This window comes from Carassius gibelio, chromosome A18 (genome assembly GCF_023724105.1).
Source record: "Carassius gibelio isolate Cgi1373 ecotype wild population from Czech Republic chromosome A18, carGib1.2-hapl.c, whole genome shotgun sequence".
NCBI classification, from domain to species: domain Eukaryota; kingdom Metazoa; phylum Chordata; class Actinopteri; order Cypriniformes; family Cyprinidae; genus Carassius; species Carassius gibelio.
In genome coordinates, this window is record NC_068388.1 from 8,775,798 (window position 1) to 8,795,334 (window position 19,537).

The 19,537-nt window shown below is 37.1% G+C and overlaps 1 protein-coding gene and 2 long non-coding RNA genes across 3 annotated transcripts; all 3 read left to right on the forward strand.

Annotated features, from left to right (window-relative positions):
- Positions 1-6,852: 6,852 nt before the first annotated feature.
- Positions 6,853-12,271, forward strand: LOC127934579 (homocysteine-responsive endoplasmic reticulum-resident ubiquitin-like domain member 1 protein). The gene is made up of 8 exons (XM_052532058.1): positions 6,853-7,207; positions 7,612-7,689; positions 8,457-8,540; positions 8,896-9,053; positions 9,181-9,291; positions 10,148-10,507; positions 11,017-11,134; positions 11,246-12,271. Exons 1-8 carry the CDS (start codon positions 7,052-7,054, stop codon positions 11,408-11,410), a joined length of 1,230 nt encoding a protein of 409 aa, XP_052388018.1. The 5' UTR covers positions 6,853-7,051; the 3' UTR covers positions 11,411-12,271.
- Positions 12,272-13,130: 859 nt separating this feature from the next.
- LOC127934014 (uncharacterized) lies at positions 13,131-14,383 on the forward strand. Its single transcript, XR_008147661.1, has 3 exons — positions 13,131-13,433; positions 13,768-13,822; positions 13,902-14,383. It is a non-coding gene; the product is annotated as an uncharacterized LOC127934014 (long non-coding RNA).
- A 3,317-nt stretch (positions 14,384-17,700) lies between these two features.
- On the forward strand, positions 17,701-19,236 carry LOC127934741 (uncharacterized). The gene is made up of 3 exons (XR_008147880.1): positions 17,701-17,784; positions 17,903-17,988; positions 18,072-19,236. It is a non-coding gene; the product is annotated as an uncharacterized LOC127934741 (long non-coding RNA).
- Positions 19,237-19,537: the final 301 nt, after the last annotated feature.

A 19,537-nucleotide genomic window follows, 5' to 3' on the forward strand; every position in this document is an offset into this window, starting at 1 on the left:
CAAAGGGTTTTACCAGATTAAATCTGTCTTTTGATGTAATTAAGAACGATTTTATGTAATATGAAATTATGGCCATGTTTCCTTTACTGTAGACTCATTGCCACTCTATACAGTCTTCTGCTCCTTGTTCTGACAGCTCCCCTCGGGTATAGCATGAGGATTTCAAAATGACCATTTAGTAACTTGGTTTTCTGCTTAAGCTCTCTGTGTCTAATAATAGAAATTTAATCAAAAACCTTGCTTTAAAGGATAGCACCTGTGGGTACGTTTGTAGAGTCTGCACTAATTACAATGAAAAGGCTCTACCTTAGAGGCTTCCAGACCAATTTCTGCAGGAAAAATCATTTAACCCGACGCTGTTCCCTGGGTCACAAGCATTGGCGGACATCAGCCTTTTAGTTAATGAGGAACTGTTTCTGCAATGATCAATCAATGCTTAAGGCAAAAGGCTGTCAGTTGGAACGACTTTGAGCAGCTGGCGAGTTAAAAGAGACTAAAATAAATGTCACTTTGGGATGGAAAATTCTCTGATCAAGACAAACTGTCTCTGTCAATACAATTTCTCATTACACTTTAATTAATGGTGTCTTGTTACGTTGTAATTATACATTTAAGCACTGAGTAATGTTAATTAACAACATGTACTTATTATAGGGTTAGTATTAGGGTTTGGGTTAGGTTAGGTGCATGTTATCATTTATAATTTACTGTTATTACTAAAGTAATACAAAACGTATAACAAGGACACTGTAAAAAAGCATTGCCCATTTGTATCTGACCTGAATATTTAGAAATCAATGTTCAGAAAGTTTTGCCAGTATTGTATTTGTCCTGATCAAAAATAAATAAATAAATCTACCTAATAAAATAAAATAAAATATTGAAATAATTCCCTCGGTTAAATAAGCAGACTACATTCCACCCGGGACTCAATATGTCTGACCTGAGGTCTGAGTCTTTACAGATACTGATGATGTTTACAAGTCCCAGGACAAGCAAAAGGCCCTGCAGCAACAATGAAGAATGAATGGCTGTTACAAAAGCTCCTGAATATGTTCCCACACTAATCATACGTTTATAAGTTGTTTCTTCCGGCTCAGGGATCAAATCAAGCCTTTGCCTTACACAGTCGGCTGTTGTTTCAGTTGTGTTGGAGGTACTGCAGGCCAATGAAAGGATGAACCTCTCAGCTCCCAGGAGCCCTTTCTCAGCCTCTTCATTGAACAATGGTGATGCTCATAAAGATGTAGAACTTTCTGTGAATTTATAACCTTTATATCTTTAATACTGACTGAGTAAGGCCGTGTCAAAGATTGAAATCATAGTTAAATGAATGGCTGAAATCAAACTTTGATGCTTGTTATTTCATAATTAGATTTTGAGACTTCAGCATGGATTCAAAGACAGGGTCACGTATAGCTACATACTCATGTGAATCAAGTCTAGCAGAAAGCATTTGTGTTCCTCTGATTGGATCCTGTCCCTCCCTGTAGATCCGCTGTATGCTGAATAGGTGATGCTTCCCTGGTCCCAGCTCAGGCAGGGCTTGGTATGTCAATCTCTGTTTCTATATGTCTTGATCTCTTTATTTTGTGTGAGTGATGTTAGCATGGTAGACCATCTAAATGATCGTTGGAGTGATTACTGTCACCTCTCTGCTGGCCATCTCAATGGCTGGAATGGAGTGGGAGTCCAAGGTACGTTTCTCAAACAGAGCGATTTTAAGCAATCTTTTCTGGTTCAGCTCCTAATAGTTTGCACTAATTTGTTCTTCTCCCAGACCTAGGTCTTGTTCTTCTGGTAATCATGATCTCCTTCACCAGTTACATTGTGAGACCATCATACTAGCCGCTCCAGAGAAAAAAAGCCAAAGGATTTTTCAGCTACTGAGCTCAAAGAGCAGTGCAGTCAATATGTTCCACAAATGTGCTAATAATAACACTTCATCCTCATTTTCTCATTGCTAGTCAGATTACACTACCATATGTTCCTCATAAACTATCTCAATTTGTGCCCAATAGCTGATATTTTTGCAACAAACTTTGTACCCGGCTGGCGTGGACCGGAGGGCAGTTTCTTTGGCAAGTTTTCCATCTTCTTCCCCTCAGCTACAGGCATCCTTGCGGGGGCTAATATCTCTGGAGATCTAAAGGCAAGTTGAGCTCCCGGTCTTAGTGATGTTTCTTCCAATAAAAGATTTTTATTTGTGGGAACTCAAGCCTCTGAAAGCTTGTTTTTTTTTCAGTCTATTGTTTTCACACACAACCTCCCATAGGATCCAAATGTTGCCATCCCCCGTGAAACAACGTTGGCCATTTTGTGCACTATTTCGTATCTCTTTATCTCAGCTGCTATTGGTGAGTATCAGAAATGCAAAACAAGTCCATGATAATGTCTGTTGATTATTATTTTATTCCTTCCTATACATTTACCCTATGTGGGTTTTTATATTTTGCCCATTGTTATTCACAGGTTTCAAAATAGCCGTGTTCCTATTGAGGCTCACTGAAGCTTTTCTCATTTTCCTTTTGTGTGAGCAGGCTGGCGTCCAACTTTTTTGATTTTGGACTGCTGTTATAGCCATCGGCATAATCATCTTCCTGCTGGGATATGTGCTGTATAAGAAACCCGGTAAGACACCGACCCTCTTTATAGCTTGTCTTTGTCAGAAATAATTTGTCTCACGAAGCTCATGTGATTCCATTGAGCATTTCAGCTTGACAAAAATAATATTGCCAAACTTTAATCATGCACTTAGTGTATAAATATTGTTTGTCTTTTGTACATTTCAGATGTCAGCTGAGGTTCATCAATGTAAGCCATCTCATATAACATGGTTACGCTCCCTTTAAATGTTCCACGCGCTATTCTCACTTGTTCATATTTGTAATTTCTTCCTGTGTCCTACTTTTTCCATCTGTTCTTTTTCTCAGGCCACAGTGTTTGGTCCTCAGTGGGCCTCCCTGTATGCCTCCTTCCCTGGTGGATTTCATCTGCACCTTCACCAAGAACCAGAGGCTGATGATATGTGCAGAAGTCATAACAGTGAGTCTACGAATAGAAACACTAAACAGGCTTATGAAAAGAGATGATGGCCTACACACAAAATGGGGGTTTGAAGTATTTAATTACCCTAAGAAACAAATATTTTTTTTCATCGTTTTTCAAATGTACTATTCCAAAAAATATATATTTGTGATTGTAGATTCTAACAGTCATAGAAAACCTAAATTAAATATATCTAATATAAGAGTCAGATTTAAAGGTTTGGTAAGGTTTGTTTGTGATGCTTCTGTTTGGGTCGGATGAAGCCTAATGTCCTAGTGATGGAATTTAAAGAGAACTGGCGTTAATCTCAACCAATCCACACTGAAAACTATATTGGAATTTTGCAGTATGTATATCATACAGTTACTTCACTGTTGAAATCTGATAAGAAAACGTAAGGCATGTGACCGTTCCATATGTTTTTAGCGATGCATTATGCAATATGGTGTATGTGTTGTTCGGTTGAAGGAGGGTCTTGACATAAGTCAAACAATGCAAGCACATGGTATGGATCATTTCAGAACTATGTTTATGTTACTGTTTATGTGCAATTGATTTCTGAAAATGAATTTCACTGTAGTGACTTTAGGGTTTGAAACTTCTACTACAAGCATTTGACGACTGACAGAGCTCAACTACTACACCACCCACAATTGAATTCGTTTTTTAAAGATTTTATAGGGGAAAAACATGTCTTAACAATTAACAATGTGTAATCACGTCTGACACTATTAGTGCCATATCTCCTCCTGACCTGTAAGAAACGCTGGGGCAGATTCAAAGAGGGTGTTTGTTGGAGGTGAAGCTCAACAGGTTGATGAGCAGAAACAAGAGTATGCATAACCTTAACTGTGACGATTTTAGTGGTAACACTTTATAATACCATGTCTATGTTAAAGATATTACATATAAATATATGCTACCAAATGTTTGTGTTTGTAAGATTTTTATTTATGTTTATGGAAGAAGTATTTTATGCTCACCAAGTCTGCATTTTCAATCAAAAATAAAGTAAAAACAGTGATATTGTGCAATAGTATTACAACTTATTTTAAATCTTTATAAATATAAAAAAATATATATTCCCGTCATTACTCCAGTCTTCAATGTCACATGATCCTTTAGAAATAATTCTAATATGCTGAATTGGTGCTTAAGAAACATTTCTTGTTGTTATCGATATTGAAAACAGTTGGCTGCTTGATATATTTGTCAAAACTATGATGCATTGTTTTAGGATTCTCTGATGAACTTAAAGTTCAAAAGAACAGCATTTACTTTAAATAGTTTCTTTTTTACAGTGTAAACGTCTTTACTCTCACTTTTGATATATGTAATGCATCATTAATTTATAAACTTTTTTAACAGCAGTGTGTATGTATGTTTTATTTTAATGATATATTTAGTATTCTATACTAATATGTAATCACACAGTACATACAATTTATTAATGAACGATATATGTGTGTGTGTGTTTTAATTTTTTTTTTTTTACTTATTAATGTATACCTTAAAACTTAATATCTTAATTTATTTAATGCATTTTTACTTAATGCATTTCATTGTTCCTCAAAATTTCAATGTTTATTAAAAAGAGCTTGCAATTGTCAATTTGCAGGCTCAAAACTCCGTTTTCCGGACTTCAATGGAAAACCTGATCAGTACAGTTTCATTCCTTCCATTCATGTTACAACTTTCTGCATTGACCTTTTAAACTAATGAAAAGTATATTCTTATGAAAACAAATGTTTTATTTCTGTCCCCAAAGATTCTAGGATATCATAGCTCCATATAGAGTAAGTTCAGTCCTAAAGGATGGTCAAGAAGCCGATAAGAGAACAAAGGAATTCTCCTGGATGTGTCTAATGAGGAAATTGAAATATTCAGAACGAAGGTATTTCAAATTATGGTTTTTGAGCCATGAATCATCTTTTTAAATTTTTTGTCCCATGTTTATGCAGTTTTTCCAACAAATACACTTAAATAAAGTTATTCAGGATTACTCAAGAGATGCTGCACTGATTATTGTGTAAGTTTTATTAATACATTACAGCTGCATCTTGATAAATTTCAGTAATTCAACTCAAATTGTGAAACTTGTGTATTAAATAAATTTAATGCACACAGAAGTAGTTTATGCCGTTGGTTCTTTTAATTGTGATGTTTTGCCTCACATTTAACAAAAACTCACCAAATCATGATCTCAACAAATTAGAATACTTCTTAGACCAATAAAACATTTTTTTTTGTGTATTGTTGGCCTTCTGGAAAGTCTGTTCCTTTACTGTACATGTACTAGGTAGGGGCCCCTTTTGCTTTAATTACTGCCTCAGTTCAGCGTGGCATGGAAGTGATCAGTTTGTGGCACTGCTGAGGTGTTATGGAAGCAGAGGTTTCTTTGACAGTGGCCTTCAGCTCATCTGCATTTTCTGGTATCTTTTTTCTAATTTTCTTCTTAACAATACCCCATAGATTCTCTGTGGGGTTCAGGTCAGGTGAGTTAGCTGGTAAGTCAAGCACACCAACACCATGGTCATGGTGCTTTTGGCAGTGTGGACAAGTCCCTGAAGTGAAGTGAAAGTGACATACAGCCAAGTATGGTGACCCATACTTGGAAAAGAAAGAAATCATGCACTGCATTTAACCCATCCAAAGTGCATACACACAGCAGTGAACACACATACACACACACCGTGAACACACACCCGGATCAGTGGGCAGCCATTTTACTGTCTATGGCAGCGCCTCGGGAGCAGTTGGGGGTTCAGTGCCTTGATTAGGAACACCTCAGTCGTTGTATTGCTGGCCCGAGACTCTAACCCACAACCTTAGGGTTAGGGGTCAAACTTTATAACCATCATGATTAACCCCAACTATACGGTGTATAGCCTACACACTTTCTATATCCCCTATGATGCGCATCATTCAGTAGTCTCCCAACATTAGCCAAATCATGACAGTCCAACACATGAGTATACCTAGTGTTTGTATATAAAATTTTAATCAGGAAAAATATTATAGAATATATATTGGTTATTATTCAACAGTGCATTTGATTTCTTAGCCAATTAAAAGTAAGAGATATGATAATGATAATAAAAATAATAAAACCTTTCAATATGAGACCAAAAAATATCTGAAATGATGGCAACATTCCTGTGTATTATTAAATTACCATTTGCCCAACACTGTGTGGAGAAATAGTCATAGCAGTACAGATTTACAATTCTGTATAAATTGAGAATCACATTTTTTTTTGTTTCAAATAGAGATAATTATTCTCCCACACTTCTGAAGAGACAAATAAACACTATTTAATTTATTTGAATTATTTCAAAATCTGCACCTTGGTTAATATTAATTTCATTACGATCCGTAGACTACTCCATGAAGTCAAGTAGCAGTTAAGTGATGGTGTGCCAAATTGGCACTGCCAATGCTACTGGCCCATTTTGGGAAGAACGAAACACGCAAGACTACGTTACATGTTTAACATATTGCTGTTTATAACATAGGGCGTTCATCCTTTCCTGCGCTTAAAAAATGGGGGCATAAATTAAGAGTATCTCACCACTACGCCACTTCTTACAGCAAACATTCAAATCATGAAAAAATACCCTCATATTTCAGGTAAATTGTACGTAAAAGCATAAGACATTACATTAGCCATCTGATGCAATCACAACATTTGCAACAAACAACGTAAAAAATTCCGACGGCTTTTCCTTAGCGCGCATGCGCAGTGCGTGGGCCTTCAGGACTGGCTCCACGTCTGAACACGAGCTCGTTACAGCCAATCACAGGCGGCCACAGTGTGTTTGGAAACAACACACGCAAATACTTCATGGCTTATGACCAGCCCGAAACTTCTTGAATCAGGAACCTCTCTCTCTGCCTTTCACTTGTCGTCTAGTGTCCTAGTGAAGTCTTCGAATATTACTCTAACGTTAGATATTTTATGCGTTTCTTAAAATAGTTCCAGCTGTTTTGACTAAGAAAGAAAATGGAGAATTCTGAGCTCTCGGATAAAGCGACGATCTCGCTGGTCATTAAAACGCCTAATCAGTTTCACGGCGACCAGCGGATCGAGGGAGTGCGCGTGGACTGGACCGTGAAAGACCTCAAATGTCACCTTTCCAAGGTTTATCCCACCAACCCGGTAGGTTTGGATTGGTTTCCTATCCTATAGATATCGTTTTACTCTTCAAGAGCCGTTAGCATTCCTCAACAGACAACACAAAGCCAGTATGGCTGAACTCTACTGGAAATAACTGTCATTCATTTGCCCTCTGTAAACAAGATTAATTTGCACTCCATAAAGTCTCTAGGCTACTTTCATAATGTTTGGTAAATAATACTTTAGCAAATTATTCCTCTACTGTGTAACTGTTTGTCTTATATGGACACAAATTTAGTGTGCAAACTTTGATTGTGAAGAGATAAAGTTACACTGAATGCATTTCCTCAAAAAATGTTTTTACTTCGCACAAACATAAGATAAATACCATGGTGTAAATTGACTTTCTAGACCACGTTTGACATTTGGATTTTTTTTTTTTACAGGCCGAGAAAGACCAAAGACTAATTTTTTCAGGAAAGCTACTTCAGGACAACCTTCTTCTGAGAGATGTTTTCTCAAAGGTGAGGGACTTTACCATCTGTGGGGATTCTTTCTGTTTATTTCAGGGTTGACAAATTACTTCAACTACAGACCTGTAAACAAAGATTTTAATTATCTTATGCTTGTTTGCTTGCTTTAGTATTTTATGTTTACCTGCTTCAATGAAATGACAATAGTCTTTATAATCCGTAGCATGATCCAGAAATAACAACCAAAAATAATCAACCTTTTGGCTACATTTAAAATCGCAATAAATCATGGCCATATTTTTTGTGTCCCTGAAACATAATTCAGGTTTAGAAAAAAAGATTCATTGTATGAATTCAGTTGTACTGAAAGGCAGGGGTGTTGGCAGAACAATGCTGGTGTTTTTTTTTTTTTTTCATTGTTTGTCAAAGCAACAAAAAAAAATGTAAAATGGGTGGATCCACAGACATCTCTTGTTCCGTATCTTTAGCCTGAACCTCTTACCATGTGCTGTAGTCATTTCAATTTCAAAGCTATTTAGAGAATTGACACTCAGTTGCCTTCCATCTGAGATGTTTATTTGAAAATAGGACATTTATTGTTACATGTTGAAAGCCTGTCCCCTACATGCCATAAAAGCGTGACGCAGATTTGCACAGAAATCGAAACAATATGACAAACACGTGGTTTACCAATCTGCCAAAGCTTTCTCTTTCACATTAATAGTTTCCCTTGGTGCATTTTGTTGTCACATCGAAAACCATGTTACCACATGCTTCTGCCAAAAGTACTGGAAAAAAAACTGTTTTTATTGTTACAGGTTCCTTCAGAGACAAAGCCCACTCTTCACCTGGTGTGTGCTGTGAAACCCCAGCCTGCTGCCCAACTTGGAGCGAGACCGAAGGTGTGTTATTCCCCATCTACTATTTATTTTAGGCTTTTACCAAGTGGCAAGACTTTAGTGGTACATGTGTAAACAGACATTCCGCTGATTAGTTTTCATGTCCTGAATTTAGCTTCAAGGCAGGATGTTTGATCAGCTTACAGCGTGTTCAGTGAAATTGAGATATGTAGGCCTACAGTCTCGAGGGGAGTCTGTGTTCGTTTCAGTTGGGTGGAGATATCACCACACAGCGGCTTACTTCCTGTTCCTTTCTGCATCCGTGTTTGCATAAACCAAACACTGCAGCAGTTTTGCACCTGCTCTGGTCTTCTTACTCAAAAATCAAATATGCTTCTTTCTCAAATCTTGGGTGTAGGTGACGTCAACACAGCAGCAGAGTTCCCAACCCTCCCCACTAACTGCTATCCAAAGTTCAGAGACTTCAGGACCATCTGTGGCCTCTGTACCCTCCACTGACGGACTTAGACAACGAGGTCATGCCGCTTGGGCTGGAACTAGCATTAATACATCTATGTGAGTTCCTGTCTTTTACGTTCAAATTAAAATTCAGTGCAGTGAGTATTGAAAGTGTATGAATGTTAATGTGTAAATTGTGTGTAGAGTTTTGTACTAGTTAATTAACGTTCACCTTCGTTTGCAGGCCTGTAACTGCAGCGATGGCCCACCCAGCCTTTCCCACATACTCCCTTTACAGTCCACAACAGCTCCTGTGGTGGCAGCAGATGTATGCCCGCCAGTACTACATGCAATAGTAAGTACAACCTATGTAGAAGTACTACAGAATAGGGCTGTACAGTTTGGGGAGGGGTACAGTTTTAACTGTATTATTATTATTATTACTTAACAAAAAATAAACCGAAAAAAGAATGTATTGCTATTGTAATATTTCTCTGTAAAATAAAGATTATTTACATTACATTTACATTTAGTCATCTAGCAGATGCTTTTATCCAAAGCGACTTCAAAATCAACAAAAGAGCAATGATATACAATTGCTATAGCAAGTCTCAGTTTGCTTAATGCAGTACACATAGCAATAGCTTTTAAATAATATAATAAATGAAAAGAAAACCGATAGAATACAAAAAGTATAGAGCAAGTTAATGTTAGAGGTCTTTTTTTTTTTTTTTTTTTTGCTTTTGTTAATTTTATAATAAATGAAAAGAAAATATACTTAATAAGAATAGATTAGAAAGCTAGTTAGATTTTTATTTTATTATTATTGTTATTAAATTATTTTTTTTCTAATTATTTGTAATATTATTATTTAAGGCAAATCTTATAATAAAATAACTTGATTGTACATATTTAAATATTTATAGCTTCCAGTTATTTTTAGCTGTACAAAACCGCTCAGCTCAACTGGTATCTCTTATCGTATTATTTTAATATTTAATCATTGCAAACTTCTACTTCCCTGTAAAATAAGAGTATGTAAGAAATATCATATAATAAATTAACTTATAAAATTACAGTACTAATATTTATAGATTCCAGTTACACTTCCAGTTATTTAAATTGAAAACCAATATCATAATTTGGTTTATGATTAATCGTACAGGTCTACTAGAGTATTACACTGTTTAATGCTGCGATGTGTCTTTCAGTCACGCTGCCATGGCAGCCGCCGGCTCCACTCCAATGGCTGCCCCTGCTTCATCACTCCCTGTTGGTCCTCATCAAGCTGCTGTACCTGCAGCTTTACCCAACCAAGCCCCCATCAACGACCTGCCAGTTAATCAGAATGCCCCAGCTCCTGCTTTCATCAACCCAGAGGGAGCCAATCAGAATCTGCGAATGAATGCACAGGGTGGTCCTGTGATGGAAGACGAGGAAGACATGAACCGCGATTGGCTAGACTGGGTGTACACCGCGTCCCGACTGGGTGTCTTCCTGAGCATTGTGTACTTCTATTCCAGCGTGAGCCGCTTCATCCTGGTCATGAGCAGCCTTGTTATTATGTATCTGTAAGTTTCAACTAAACTCCAGATGTTTTTTTGCAAACAAACTTGTGGTTATGGATTTTGAGTTATTTTGGGGGGATTTGGACTACACTGGTCGTGCTGTAGGTTTGTGATTTACAAAAATGAGCACCTCTTAGAAGTAATTAATTCAGAAACCACAGTGTTCTCTCTGATCTCTGGTTTTCATCTCCAGACTGAGGTCTTCAGACTGGTAAAAATTAACTTCTCCTATTTTATCTCTGCAAACGTGGCAGTTTGACTGCTCTGCAGACCAGTATGTGGCACTCCAGCAATCATTAGCTTGATCTAAGGGTGTTCACTGCGATGTCCTCCATGTTACAAACCTAAACCAACCCGCCATAAAAACAGTCTGAGCCACCTCTCATTAGTTAGTAATGTATAAATGAGCAGAGTCTGTTTTGTTGTATGTTGTCATTTTAATGGCAGTGGAGTTCATGGGGGCCTGAATGCCTTTTTGTAGCTATTCTAATGGTTCTTTTTCTCTCTTTCAGACACACAGCAGGCTGGTTTCCTTTTAGAGGGAGACCCCAAGCCAGGCCTCACAATCAGCCAGCACCAGAAGTCATTCAGAACCAACAAAACCAAAATGAGGATAGACACCCAGGACCTGTGAGACATAGTTTACTTTTAAAAAAGCAAATGAGAAAATAATTAGTTTTACTTGAATAAGTGGAGTGTGTATGCATATATGTGCTTATTTATTCTCCTTTTGTTTTGAAGGTGCTGCCCCCTGATGAAGTGGAGGGTGCTGGTGTCGTTGAGCCCGCTATGACGGCAGTACCTGTTCCCCCAGTTAGACAACCCATCCTATGGACAGCCTGGGTGTTTTTCAAAGCCTTTTTTGCTTCTCTGATACCTGAGGCTCCACAGGGTATTGCAAACTGATGCCAAAACAGTTGGACAAAATTGGACTCCAGAGCCCTTGACCGTTTAGACTGGACATTATCAACAGAGTCCTGGAAATGGTAGCACTTTCCAGTCCTTTGACTGTGACCAATGCTTGCACATTTTGTATAGGCAAGCTCTTGGACATGGAGTTGTACATTTTGCTGGACATTTTTTTTAAACCGCACTTTATATAACCACAACTGCTGAAATCAGTGCTATCAGTCTCCTGGCTTGATCCACTTATATATAGGCTCCTGTCAACAGGGCTTCATTTTCTTGAAGTGCTCTACTAGGAGTGATCCAAGGATTAAACTCATGGGATTATCTTATTAAGGTTCTAGAATGGTGGACAAGAAAGGCCATATATTGATTTTGTTCTAAGTGCATGAATAGATGGAGGGTGCTTGGGAGAATGCATTTGTGGCACTTTGAAACTAATGGTGTTTATGCAAGTAAAACATGCTTCCATGTTCTTTTCTAATTGTGTTCCACCTGTGAAATGAGAAATGTTTATGAAAGTGGTTTGGTACGAGTTCAAGTGTTGTAAGCAGAATTTGCAATTCAGGGAGCACCGAAGAGTTTGTCGTTGAAAAGGCGAGTGAATCTCACTTTGAATTTTGCTGCGTCTTTACATGAAGGAACAATGGCTTTCGTACTTGCAATTGACATGAACAGAAATGAACAGAGTAATAGTTCTGAGAGACTTAAATATGCTTTTTGACTGATATTTATCAACAATGTAGCATTGCTGTAGCATATTATGGATTTAATCGCTTTATTATTAACATTATTAAGATAAGTCTCTTTGTACCTGGAAATGCAAGTGTAAAACAAAATAAACACTTTCTTTTGTTCCAATTTCTAATATAAAGGAGTTGTATTCTCTTAGGGTAGCTTTTGTTTTCTCACCCATTTTTATTTAATTTATTTATTTTTCTTATTAATTTGTTTAAAAAAAAAGAAAGAAATCATGCCAGTGAGTTTTTTTTTTGTGATGTCACAAACCTACATAATGCAATTGCAGCCAAATCTTTCTAAAATCACTGGAAAACAAAAGATGGTGTTTTAAAAAAAATTGTCCTGGTCACTTTTTATTTCTGTGGTATTAAAATGAATGGAAACAGGATCTTTCAGGTTTCACAACAGTTTATGGACTTTACAAATCGTACATTGCTATTTTTCTCAAGAACATGCTACGTTTAAGCTAGAGCAGAAATCCATTAGTCTACTTTAAACTCAAAATGACATTAAGGAATTGAGAAAAAAAAAGTTTGTCCTAGGCCTCACAAAACTTGATGGGGATTTTGTGTTGGAATTAATATTTAACATTTTCAGGAAGCTAGGAGACCAGACAAAACTCCTGACTTTGTTTCAGTACCCTCTTCTCACATGCAGAATAGATTGTAGTGTAATGTCTTGTAAAAATGGTTAAATTTAGGACGTTTTATGATCTCATAAAGCATAGCATAGTTATGTTATACATACTGTAAAATATAAAAAGGTTGCAAATGACATCAAGTCATTAGTAAGAAAGTAGCAAAAATATTCAAATGCATAAAAATAACTGCACACAAGCGGAAATGTAAATTAATGAAAAACAATAATCAAATAATTTCCTTCTCATCAACCTGCAGTTCCCTGAACTTGGGAAACCCCGGAATAGAAAATAAATATTTCCCTTCCTTGATTCCTCAGTTGAATGAGGAAACTGGCCATTTTTCAGCATGCCAGAAATCCCAGCGCAGAGGGACAGCGATCAATAGGCGTTGGGATGAGGAAATATGGGTTCCACAAGTAGGAGACTCCTGAATTTGTTTACATGTTATGGGGTCCACATCTGTGTTACATCTTGTATCTTATGACACTCTTCTTCCCACATCAACCACAGCTTAGAGATCCTTAACCTTTCCATTGGAACGAGTGCGTTTGAGCTGAATGAGCATGAAGGAAAAGGGATTGCTATTTCAAATGTGTCTGCTCTATTCAAAGGGACCATCAACGATGAATATGTCAGCTGGCTGTGAGTGTTTCTATTTATTACCACATATCAGGATCAGGTTTCTGCAATAGCACAGCTATGGTTTAACCTGATGCTCAACATATGTTTTATCTTTTGTTTATGTAGTATGAACTTTAGGTATCTTCCGGTCAGCCTGTAAAGAAATCACACACTTATTTTTAATTAAATGCACGTTATAAAAACTCTATTCTAAAAAAACGAAAATTTTAACATGGAATTTGTTCCTCTAACGAGACAAAGCGTGCCACTTTTTTCCACAATAGTAAAACCAATGTCAATTTGCATCAAATTAACATTTCTATGTTCTTTCTTATACTAACTCAAACTGAACCAGTCAGTGGATTTTGAAGTTGAGTCACTGATTGACCTGGTCATCAATCCAAAACTATGTGAGTGTATCCTATTCTGTTTAGAGAGCTCTGTTTGACATAACATACTTAATCTTGAAATTGGCTCTACTTTTCTCAGAAAAAAAGATCTGTTTGTTTGTTAGACTGTGGAAAGGGCAAAGTGGCTGCAGACACATCAGACTTTACCTCAGCTGCTCCTGCTCCTGAGTGTGAGTTTCACATTTCATATTACTAAGATACACTAGAAGTGATCATGATGCTTCAATCAACCTTTTTACAAAGCAGATTTTGATTTTTATCTAGTTCAAAGTCAATTGTCATTTTCTCTGAGTAAATAAAATTTAAGACAGACATCACATTGTATGATATAGCAGAGTATCAAAAAGAGTATCATTTTACTCTTGGAATGGTTACATTGTTGTTTTATTTCTTTAATTGTGCATGTGCAGGTGTATGCGATAGTCCAGCTGGACCACCTGCTCGTGGAATTCCCTCAAAAAAGACGCTGAATTGGCAATCTTGTTCTTTTTAATTTGGTCTTTCTCACACAAACACACTTACAGACACATGCACACATCACATAAACCAAAAATATGAATGACTATATTGTGACTGCCTTTCTGCCATTATGGCTCTTATGTAAAGAACTTTGATGTTTTAGCTGTTCAGTGTTCAACATTTTGTAAATATGAAAGTGTAAATCACAATGATCTAGTTTTATGGTCTCCAATAATAGGATCTCATGAACTACATAATTCAAAGTAGAGATTGTATTACCATTAAACAGTTCCTGGTCCTGTCAAGCCTAATTATGTGTTGCACGTTTCTGGTTAAACTGGTTTGTCTTCTGAATGAAGTGGGCTGTTACAGTCTTTCTTTTGGATTTTACATTGGTTACATTTTTTTAACTCATGAAAACTATATATATATATATATATATATATATATATATATATATATATATAGGGAAATGAAAGATGGTTAACAAGAGTGCAGAAGTACCTAATCCTGACTGTTAACCTAAAACTGACATTTCCTCAAAAGTTATCTCTCAATTCTGATTGGTTGATTGGAATGATGTTCCTGGATCAACAGGGATGTTGTAATTGGTGAAAGCAGGCTCACTCTATATATATATATATATATATATATAATGTATGTGTGTGTGTGTCTGTGTGTGTGTCTGTGTCTGTGTTGATTGCTTTGTTGATTGACCAACAACAGGGACCGTGTCTCAGCCATTGTAGATTACTTCAGGAACTCAGACCAGAAATTATGTATACGGTTTCTTTCCACTGTATGTCAGTACTGTGACAACATTCCCTTTCTTGTTTGTTCTTGGATTTGACCGATTGGGTGTGAAGGAATACGCTTAACAGTACTTCCATAAAAAAGGAGAAGAACTCAAAAAGAAGGCTGTAAACTTGCTGATGGACAACCGACACTTCTTGTCAATGTCTCACGTACCCGGAGTCTGTCATATTTGCTGTGTATGTATAGATCATCTGTTCTCCAGTGATGGAACTGATCTACAGCTAACAACTTCCTTAACCCAAATCTACATGCAGATCCTCTTGGCATTCCTAAAACGCTTAAATCGAGGTGTGGTGTCTAGTACATATTCACTGCAGAGATACAGAGCTAAAATTGTTGAGATGAGCCTGTTGGCTCTCAGAGGACTGGAGGAAAGCACTATAGTCTTCAGGGACACGGATGTGTCTCCAGAACTCCAGGATTTTGGCATCAAAAGTGGGATACTGTCTATTGTGAAACTGACTCATGAGCATGGATCTTCAGGATATGGTTTTACCTTCATGCACCTTAAAATGCAGGAGTTTCTCGCTGCTCTCCACCTCATGACCAGTCAGAACATTCAAAGAGTTTTCTTTATTTTCATGACTATGAAAATTGTAGAGTCACACTGAAGGCGTCAAGGGTTATTTGACCAAGAAGGAGAGTGATGGGGTGCTGCGCCAGATGACCTGGCCTCCACAGTCACCGGACCTGAACCCAATCGAGATGGTTTAGGGGTGTGCTGGACCGCAGACTGAAGGCAAAAGAGCCAACAAGTGCTAAGCATCTCTCGGGGAACTCCTTCAAGACTGTTGGAAGACCATTTCAGGTGACTACCTCTTGAAGCTCATCCAGAGAATGCCAAGAGTGTGCAAAGCAGAAATCAAAGGAAAGGTGGCTACTTTGAAGAACCTACAATATGAAATATTTTCAGTTGATGACTTCATGGCTGTTATGAAAATATGAAACATTTATCACCACCTTGTCAGGACATCACAATACTTGTATTAATAGGTTTATAAAACAGCAAATGTAGTGAAAGAGACAAAGTGATGTTAATAGTATTTACATCTCGTCTGTTCTTTGCAGTCACTTGAATTAACCAAAATTTGTCTCTCTATTTAGTTGTAGTTAGGTTGTGGTTGTATACAGAATGGTTTCCCATGTGGCAATGTTACTCTCATTTCATCCCAACTCACACATTCACTTACACATATTCAGTGGGCATGACAGATTTAGATTTAAAGGGTTAGTTCACCCAAATATTACAATTATGTCATTAATGACTCACCCTCATGTCGCTCCAAACCCGTAAGACCTCCGTTCATCTTCTTCTCTTCCGGGTCTGTTGTGAGCACGTTTACGGCGCTGTTGACGTATGATGCTGCTGACGTGTTTTCTGGCACACCCAATAATAAAGAAAACACGTCAGCAACGTCGTACGTCAACAGTCACAGCAGTTGCGCTCACAACAGACCCGGAAGAGAAGACAATGCTGAATAAAGTTGTAATTTTTTTATATTTTTGGACCAAAATGTTTTTTCGATGTTTCAGCAAATTTGAACATACCCTCTGATGTCACATGGACTACTTTGATGATGTTTTTATTACCTTTCTGGACATGGACAGTATACAATACACACATTTTCAATGGAGGTACTGAGAGCTCTCGGACTAAATCTAAAATATCTTAAACTGTGGGATTGGAACGAGGGTGAGTCATTAATGACATAATTTTTATATTTGGGTAAACTAACCCTTTAAAATATGAATCCTTACCTGAATATTGCTTGAGCGCAATTTATAAGGCTTATGATAGAGCGCCCTCTAGTGGAGACATGGTGGAAATATATTTTGCCAAGTTGTCAATACAAAATATATACAAGTTGTTAATATATACAAAATAGTTTGTGGTCAGTAAGATTTTTTATTTTTGGTAGAAATGTGGAAGCTGTCATCAGAAATAAATTACACATTCATATATTAACGGACATAAATACATTACAAAGGAGGACAGTTATTTTAAATTGTAATAATATTTTACAATATCACTTTTTACTGAATTTTTGATTCAGTGAATGCAGCCTTGGTGAGATTAGAAAGACATACTGGCCCCATTCTTCTGCACGGTAGTGTTATTGTCTAGATTTGTTACTGCAGTAACATCATCTGAACCCTTGCATCGTTATTAATTTTCCTTGATTAACATTTTTTAGTCTGTCAGACAACAAAAGAAGTCGTGGCCTAATGGTTAGAGGGTTGGACTCCCAATCGAAAGGTTGTGAGTTCTAGTCTCGGGCCAGACGGAATTGTGGGTGGGGGTAGTGCATGTACAGTTCTCTCTCCACCTTCAATACCACGACTTAGGTGCCCTTGTGCAAGGCATCGAACCCCCAACTGCTCCCCGGGCGCTGCAGCATACATGGCTGCCCACTGCTCCGGGTGTGTGCTCACAGTGTGTTCACTGCTCTGTGTGTGTGCATTTCGGATGGGTTAAATGCAGAGCACAAATTCTGAGTATGGGTCACCATACTTGGCTGTAAATCATTTATTTTATTTTATTAACGTGTGATATTTCTTGCAAAATCAGTAGCTGACCATTCTTCATCATTTTGTTTTCACAGGCTGTCCAAAAACCGGCTTGGTCAGGCATGTGCTGCTAAACTAGCTCAAGTCCTTCCGTTACTGCCACAACTTACAGAACTCAAGTAAGTCTTGTGTATTGTGGTCTTCACAATGAATAATTACAGAATTAATTTAAGATTAAACTACTGCCTTGAAAAGATGTCACTGACAGGGAATATAATAGTTTTTGATTTTATATAGTTTGTCAGAGAATCATTTTGGGCCACATGGATCCTTGGTTCTTAGTGTCAAGGTCTGATGAGCATGAAGGCACTGAAAACACTACAGTAAGACCTACAGCAGCCTTAGTGAGCATAAGAGGCTTATTAAGAAAACACACTGTAAACCAGGGTTACTACTTGTCTCTCAGTTTGACTTCAATTGGGAGTTCAGATCTGGTTGGTGTGGCCTCATCCCTCAAACACTGTCCATCCATAGAGGACATCAGGTGGGATAAGACATTTCAGACTTTTTTTAATGCTGCAGTTGGACTGATAAATGCATTGTCCCGGTCCCTGTGTTGTGTGTGTGTTGCCATTAGAAAAATACTTGAGTAAGTGCTTGAGTGCTTGCTGTGAAGGTTTAGCTATTACTGCGATTACAAAATGCTGATGTCATTAAAAGTAATGATTGCATCTTGGAAGCCAATAATATAACTACAGCAGGAGCCACAGTGATAGCCACATGCCTCCCATTATGCCCCTCCGTTGAAGTAATAAGGTTTGACTAGTACATACACTCTTGTTCAGAAAATGTGTGATTTAATATGAATAGTAGAACTGCTTGACATGCATATAAAAAGTTGAGCTTCTCTTTATTTTACACAGACTCTGGAGGAACCCAATTGCCAAAGAAGATGAGAATCTGAAAGATCAGAGACTTAATTTTTCATCATTTTAATTACTTATGTTTTCATTTTGTATTTTTTCCCCCATATATTGTAAACAATATTGTTGTAGTACTATTACTGGATTGTAATGTCTAGTTATTTAATCAGGGAACACATTACCTTATTAGAGCAATTCATTACACCAAACAACACAGTTTCCAGTTGTTCAGGGACTTGAATCAATTAATGTCCATCTAATGATAACAGTAGGCTCTGTTTAATAAAGAGAAAGAGCAGGCAACAAACTATGGCATAAAAAAAAATCAATTTGATTACCTTAACAAGAGATTTACATTTTCTGCAGATTTTCTAAATTGGAAGAATTAGAAACAATGAAAATGTGACTAATTAGCACAGGCAGCTCTCTTGTAAAGTTCAGCACACTCATGCTCTTTGTTATGCACTGACATAAGAGCCCAGACCTCCATTAGGGGCATTCATGCAATGATCAACCCTGGACATCACCATGTTGTGTTAACTGTTAGCTATAAATTGTTTTATTTTAATTTATTTTTTTGTTGTGTGCTAAACTCTGTGTTATCTGTAAAATGAAATTGCCCAGTGCTTGTGTCACAGGGAAAAGCACAAACATCCTCTCTGATAGCTGCACTGATACATTTGCATTATGTTCATCTTCTGTGTTTTTAATGTGCCCTTTAAATATAAATAAAGGTAATTCATCAAAATTATTTTGGACAATAGTCATTCTACTATTTAATCACATCTCAGAATACAATATAGATAGAGACACAACGAGATATAGTGCCTTATACTACAGCTGCTACTACTAATTATTATTTAAAATATTTTTTTTAAATTGCAGATTGATTTTGGTAGTCTGTCATTTGTAATGGAATATATATATATAGGGCGCTGTTTTCAAATTGCTCCTCTGCACTCTGCAGTATTTCTGCTAGATGGCAGTAAAGCAACACAGTAAATGTGTT

What these genes read in the sequence shown, in the direction of transcription:
- LOC127934579 (XM_052532058.1), top strand. Translation starts at nt 7,052, where the DNA reads ATGGAGAATTCTGAGCTCTCGGATAAAGCGACGATCTCGCTGGTCATT. An exon ending in ACTAGCATTAATACATCTAT is followed by an intron (nt 9,054 to 9,180) that starts GTGAGTTCCTGT and finishes CTTCGTTTGCAG; the next exon opens with GCCTGTAACTGCAGCGATGG. An exon ending in AGGATAGACACCCAGGACCT is followed by an intron (nt 11,135 to 11,245) that starts GTGAGACATAGT and finishes TTTGTTTTGAAG; the next exon opens with GTGCTGCCCCCTGATGAAGT.